We start from the raw sequence: 7,030 nt of genomic DNA on the forward strand, positions 1-7,030 counted from the left end.
GGAAAGAGCCTCCCACCGGTGGAGTGTTAGACATGCGGATGAAAGAGCAAACAGACCAAAGGGCTAACTGTCTTACACAGTGCAAAAAGCAGTATTGCTTGGTAAGTACATCATCTTCTGGGATAACTATTCGCTGCCTCTTATGGGAATGAATAATAAAGTGTTACTGTGGTGTAAAGCATGGCATTAACATCAGAACCAGGTCCTGATTATCCTGGGAAAGGGTTTTTTAGGCTAGATTTAATGATGCTTAGTACATAATTGAATCCCAAAGCACTTTCTGAATATTAACTGGTTTGTCCTTAGAGTACTTTTAGGAGACCAAGTAATATTCCCTTGCTCACTTGTTAGCTGTGAGAAGAAAATAGATACAGATTTAAATGGCTTGTCTGAGAGAACATCTGCAAAATCTGGGACCTCCTGGCTCCTGATTCTGGGTTCTGATAAATATTTTATCCTGTCCATTATGCTCTACAACCTATACATACAACATTAACTGATTGCAATGTATATACAACATTAATTACCCTTAGAGTGTTTCAAGAGGCTCTGTTAAATCAGCCACAGCAGCAAAAGATGCATATATCTGTGGCTCTTGTCTGGGATAGTGGGGAATAAAAAACAATCAGTCAGGGAGTAAAACCAGCTGAGTTCAGACTGGCTGCACAGACTTCAAAGCCTGCTGTGCGAGTTCTTGGACACACCGGCATTTCCCCGCCCAGGGAAGCAGGCACCACCGCTTTGCTTAGAGGGAGCCCACTCCGACGTGCCTGCTAGAATCCAGTTGGTGCTGTCTAAAAAGTTGCCGCTGCCAAGCGTTAAAATGTGTCTGGTGGCAACTGCTCCCAGGTTCCTCTGCGTTCTGTGCTACTGCTCCAGCCACTTCCCGCTTTGTTAACCTCAACCATACTCCACATCTCGGCTGTGGGCCTGGTGGTCTCCGCCTCCCCAAGAGTCCTCTAAAAAGGTGTTTGACTATGTCCTGAGTGTGCATTCGAAGCTCGCCAGAGTTGTTGCAAGGAGTTACCCTGCAGCATGTAAATGCAAATGCCTTTTTTCCACTGGGTGTTACTTTTTGTTTTTCCTTTCAGTTCTGATGACCTTCTAGTGCTGCTCAGACAACTTGGTGACCATTTCACTTTCAAACCCTAATGTCTGTAGTTATTTCTCCTTGATTTTATTGCAAGGAACATTTATAAGAAAACCTGAACTTTATTACCTAGGAGTATACTGTATATACTAAACCTTAGGTACCTAACTGGGCAGTTAATGGTCTCTGTGAGGTTGGAGTATGTCCAGACATGACGCCCTGTAGAAAGAAGAGTATCAGCATGAAATATTATTTGAGGAGATAGGAATTTTTTGGTGAAGTAGATACGTTTAGTTACCCGAATGCCAATTAACTGGTGCGTGGATGTTTTAAAGTTACCTGAGGTTTCTAAGGGACTACTTTACATGACTGTTTTTACAATTTTTCTACAGACAGGCAGCCCCACATTCATCAATATATATGAAAATTGTCCAGAAGAAAACAAAACTGTGGGTATGTACTCTGTTTTTCTTCTCATGCATATGCAGAATTAACCAAGGCAGACTGCCTGGAAGAGCTGCCCCTTAGCTTTCGATACAATGGTGAAAAGTGTTCTGCTTAGTAGGTCATTTCTAGTTCCCTAGATGAAGGGCAAACAAAAAAGCCTTACAGCTTCTCTAAAGGCCACTAATCTATCTTCATGTCTGCTGGCAGACTTACTCGGTTTACTTGTCCTGATACTGTACAGTAGCTCTTTGTTGGTTTATTCTCTTTCATACTCTTTGTTTTATTCCCTTTCATACCCTTTGAAAAGGAAGATATTTTGTTGCTTATCAGTCTCTGAAAATACCCCTTCCCCCTACAAATGCTTGATGAGACCCAAACTATCAGCATCAGGTGGTTGTTCAATGGAGACTGTGCCTTTGGTTCCAGCATCACTGGCTTCTCAGTGTGACTGTGCCCTTCCCCTGCCTTGGGTGGCTTTGTGCCCGAGATCAATTTGCCTTTAGCAAAACCTGCTCTCTGGGACCCCAGAGGATCACCAGCCTCCATCCCTTTCTGGACTTCCCTTGCCACAGCTGATGCCCTGGGCACATTTCCTCAACTCATCTGTTTCACTGCACAATGAGGTCCTTTTTGAATTCCCACCTGCACCATCTGAAGCGATCCATTACACTGTCTGCAGGGGATAGTTTCTTGTGTTATTTCTGATTTACGGAAAGGCGAATCAAATGGTTTCTACAAAGAGAGGATGAACAAATAAAAGAATGAATGAATAGATCTATGAATAAAACGTTTGCTAAAGAGCAAAAATATGCATGCTATTTGGCTAGCTGAAGTGCTATTATTTTCATACCCTGCAGGGGATATTCTGTTAGCCTGTTCCTAGGCTTGGATCCTAACCTGACAGATGTGGCTTTGGCTCTCCAGGCAGAGCCACAAAGCACCAACCTCCTCCATCTTCCCTGCTCCACCAGAATAGCAAGGGAGAGAATTGTTCAGCTTCCCACAAGCTTTTTTTGTGGTGCAGATGGGAAGGAAAGGGTTTTGCAATGAACAACGTATATGGCTTGTGTCTCTGTAGAGTCATATGTATTAATTTCTTTTCAATCAGTGGGGGGTTTACTGCTGACATTGATTGAAGCAGAACTGAACCAGTGCGAAACATTTTTGAAAACTTCATTCTAACTCATTTTGGATAGTGTTCCTTGTGCCTTCTAGCCATAAGGAAAAACGAGTTCCTCTGCCAATTTTTTTTCTTCTGAATGACTTTAGTTGGATGTATAAAAACAACAATGTTCCTATTTCAGCTTTTACAGTTATGTTAACTTCAGTTTAGAAAAAAAAAAAAGAAGGAAATCTGTGCATACTATATACTAATTGCAGGTAATTGTGGTGAAAGATCACAGAAGACAAAAAAAGAGGCAACATTATTGAAGCCTGCCTACAAAACAGATCTTTTTGATGATCCGTGTTACATCAACACACAGACGCTGCAGTCCGCAGTCTGTACAGCCCGCGGTACAGCAACAACACAGATCCATGGGAGCCCACTGCGTCAGGCCAGTAGGTTCCCATTGCAATACCATATCTTTTTAACCTTTGAAAAGAGGGGGTCTTGTCATCTGTGTGCATGGAGAAAGATTTTGGTTTCCCCATAAGAAATGTAGAAAAGATGGGGGGAAGAAATCCTTCCTGGTTGGTTTTTTTTTTTGCTTGTTAAATTCAAGACAAAGAGGATTAAAGAGTAAAAGTAGTGACGGTAAGCAAGCAGAGTAACCTTTCATCTTCTGTAGTTGATTGATGACAATAAATAGTGTTCCACAGGTAATAATAAGCAAATCTTTAAGATGATATGAATGCTTGGGACTGCACCATACCTCAAGGAAGAGGATTCTGCTGTATGCTCAAGATCTTAACCACTCTAAGGTGGAAGTGCCTTCAGATGCCTTTGCTTCACAGGCAGTAGCATGCAAGGTCACAGTGGGATCGTTATGACCACCTTTTCTCAATTCTTCCATAAGTAACCATTGAATCTTATCCAATAATTTCTAAATCAAACTGTTTGATCAGTAATATCTATTAAATGCATGTCAAATTAAGTCTTGATTTACAGACTCAAAGTGGTGTATATCTATTAAATGACTATATAGTTGCTACTGATTGTCCTCATTATTGAAAATACCTTATTTATTAGCTTTGCCTTTTATGGTTTCCCACTGAGCGTTTTCTCTGTCAGAGTTGGCTCCGCACAAGAAAGTAGGCAAAGGACTGGACAGAACTACAGTAAAGGAAATCTATGACCATTGAGACATTTCCAACCAGGGGCTGTATTATGCTCTAAAAGGAACTGGCTATATCCTGAGGAGCCTTACGTTGCACAATTCCATTGAAGAAGTGGTATCCTCTTATTTTCCTTAGAAAAATCCTGCCTGTGAATCATTTGCAGTCTGACTGGCTATATCCCAAACCACCCAGTTTTGTTAGTACATTCAGCAATTGTTCATTTTTTCACAGCAGATATATCATGCTGTAATCCTTCCCTTCTGGCTACGCTGGCCATGTTGTCTTACATTCCTGCACATAGCTGGAGCCACTCAACATGACTCTCCCAATGATCTGTGACAATCTCTTCAGAACTTGTTAAGGAAGAAGGAAAAACTAGCTCTTTTAAAAAAAAAAAAAAGTGGCTAAAAAACCAACAAAAATCTTGATTTTACAGGGAAGACCTGACTTTTTAATACAACCAAAGAAATAAAACCCCAAAGCAGTAGAGCATCAGAAAAATTCCTGTTTCCAGTCCCTGTTGCCTAGCGACCCAAGGCTTTCCACTAAGGTATGGGAGGAGATGGTGTGATAATTTTACCTAATGCACTGGAGGGTTGTCAGCATTCATGTGTGCATATTATTACAGTCTGTAAGGTTGGTTTGGTCACAGCTTCAAGACTGAATCATCTGAATTTTTTAAAAGCTATAAAAAATAGTCTCGCATCCTTTTAGGATGAAGTTCTAGGTGAAGTGTCTGATACATTCCTTTCATTTAATTTTAGAGTTACCGGAAGCTGTTCAGCAGAGTGCCACAAGCAACACAGCCGGTCTCTGTGTTCTGCCACAAATAAAGCAACAGCTAAAGAATGAAGATTGTTACCACGGCAAGTTAAACAGGAAAGCAGCGGAGAGCCTCTTGGTGAACGATGGGGATTTTCTGGTGCGAGAGAGCACAACGTCACCTGGTCAGTATGTCCTCAGTGGACTTCAGGGAGGGCAAGCAAAGCATCTGCTCTTGGTGGATCCTGAGGGCAAGGTATGAACACTTCATATACTGAAATTTCAGGGCTGCTCAGATATTTCCGTCAAAATGCATGGGTGCATTCCAGGAAGTGGAATTGATCTGATTCCATCCAGGTTAATTTAAATTTAGCCAGTGATTTCAGTAGGTTTAAAAGTTCAGTTCAAGAACTTACAAGTATTGAAGTACTATGGAAATAGAAGTGAGGTACTTAAATACTGTTGTTAGTCCAGGTGCTGATAATTAGTGTATACACTTAATACATCCTTTGAATCGTTATTATGTTGCTAGAAAAATAACCCTAAGTTAAATAATGAATTTGATTAGTAACACACTTCTGGATACAGAAAAGGTAGAGCTGGTTTGTTGTCGTTTCAATTCTACTTGCTTCTGCTCAGGGCTAGAGGAGCACTCTTGAGTAACATCTCTCAGAGGAGAGAGTAAACCAGAAAAGTAATCCTCAGTGGGATTTAGGGAAAAATATCTCTCTTCTGTAGAGAAAAAAAAATGGTTATTTCATTCATAGCAGAATCAGCCCAGTTCTACATACAGTCTCTTAAACTTGGGCCTCTGCTTTTCACATCAGCTAACTGTAGGTCAAAGGATAGGTCTGAATTGCTGTCTACAGCCTAACGATCCTGCGCCAGTGAGTTCAGTGGCTTAAATGCCTTTTGACTTCAATGCACCAGGCTCATGTCCAACCAGTTATAAGCACAATCTAACCATAAGTATATTCTTTTGCTTCTTTCATTAGGTGAGAACCAAAGACCATATATTTGATAGTGTGGGTCACCTTATTCAGTATCACATGGAAAATAATTTGCCAATCATCTCTTCTGGAAGTGAAGTGAGCTTGAAGCAGCCTGTGAGGAAAGAGAGTAATGTGGGACACATGCAATATCACAAATAATCCCTTGGATCTCACAAACCCCAAGACAATTCGTATCTGAAAACTGTACCAAGAACTTTTTATTATGAAGACAATTCAAAAAAGTATAGACTGCACTTTCTGCTGCTGTTCCAGAAGATACCCTTTTGTGTGTGTATGTATGAATATATGTATATGTGTATATCTATGTAGATCTATAGAGATCAACAAGCATAGTTATATAGATATATATAATCTTAATCTTAAGGAAATTACACCTTCAGAGTGTGAGATTCATTTGTGAGAAGGTATTTTAGACATGCACAAATGTCACTTTCAAGGTCATACTGAATCAGTAACTATTTAAAAGCACAATTAAACCTCTACATGCAAAAGCTCACTTGAACGAACTGCTGGAACATTAGTATGTGCCTTTTAGCATAGAATTATTGGAAACCAATATTATTTATACTGAATTAGTTTTGGGTGGTTAAACAAACATGTCTAAGCTTTTAACTATTTGCCAAAACAAATACAATTTGAATATTACTAAAATGTCATCTGCTTTCGATAGACACTAACAATTTCATTTTGCTTGTAACAGCACTTTACTAGCAAGTAACGTTTGAAATGAATAGCATTCACAATACAGAAAGGTTGTCTGGTTTCTTAGTCATTTTTTTATCACTGTCTGACTACTCAAAGATTTGAGATTATGCAACATTTACAAAGTTGAAATTAATATATGTAATATAATTTTGGAATAGAACTTGTTAAAAGACAAGCATGCTAGATCCTAATATTTTTGTCTTGCATATGATTTTACTATTATTACCAATTAATACTGGAGACATCTCTTTTTAAAGGTAGGCTAAATATATTTTCATTGATTACATAGTTGTTTACAAACTAGAGAAGCTGAACAAAACTAATGATACATTTTGAGAGAAAACTATTTAAAAAGCTCCTTGAACTTTGCATGTGCCCTTATTCAATGTTCTTTCCAAAACAAGATACGGTTTTCCCTTTCTTCACATAGAGTCCATTTTTTCCTATACATGGAAAAAAGTCTTTTAAAGGAAACCTGTGAATTGTTTTGCCACAATAAATACTCTAAATACGAACAATCCTATATTCAGAGTGAACAGTGATTTCTTGGGCTTCCTGTTGAAGAAACAGTGATTTAATAAGTAACTGAAGAGAGGCAGGGGCGATTTGGGGCATGAACTAGTAGTCCGGGTGATGGCCTGAGAAAGTTGTCCCTTTAAGATAAGCAAGGTCGTCTGGCATGAGGAGGGACATTCCCTCTGTTCAGTTCCATAAGGCAGAAAATTGTTGTGGA

The 7,030-nt window shown here is 39.5% G+C and overlaps 1 protein-coding gene across 1 annotated transcript in view; it reads left to right on the forward strand.

Annotated features, from left to right (window-relative positions):
• The window catches only part of SHC4 (SHC (Src homology 2 domain containing) family, member 4), a gene marked incomplete at its 5' end in the record, with an annotated part of 22,727 nt that extends 16,443 nt beyond the window's left edge, over positions 1 to 6,284 (forward strand). Inside the window, 6 exon segments of the mRNA XM_009585121.1 lie at positions 1 to 4; positions 7 to 101; positions 1,483 to 1,543; positions 2,918 to 3,097; positions 4,582 to 4,835; positions 5,575 to 6,284. The exon segment at positions 1 to 4 is cut by the window's left edge and continues 76 nt beyond it. Coding sequence (XP_009583416.1) covers positions 1 to 4; positions 7 to 101; positions 1,483 to 1,543; positions 2,918 to 3,097; positions 4,582 to 4,835; positions 5,575 to 5,730 — 750 coding nt within the window.
• Positions 6,285 to 7,030: the final 746 nt, after the last annotated feature.

This window comes from Fulmarus glacialis, unplaced genomic scaffold, assembly GCF_000690835.1.
Source record: "Fulmarus glacialis isolate BGI_N327 unplaced genomic scaffold, ASM69083v1 scaffold21079, whole genome shotgun sequence".
Taxonomy (NCBI): domain Eukaryota; kingdom Metazoa; phylum Chordata; class Aves; order Procellariiformes; family Procellariidae; genus Fulmarus; species Fulmarus glacialis.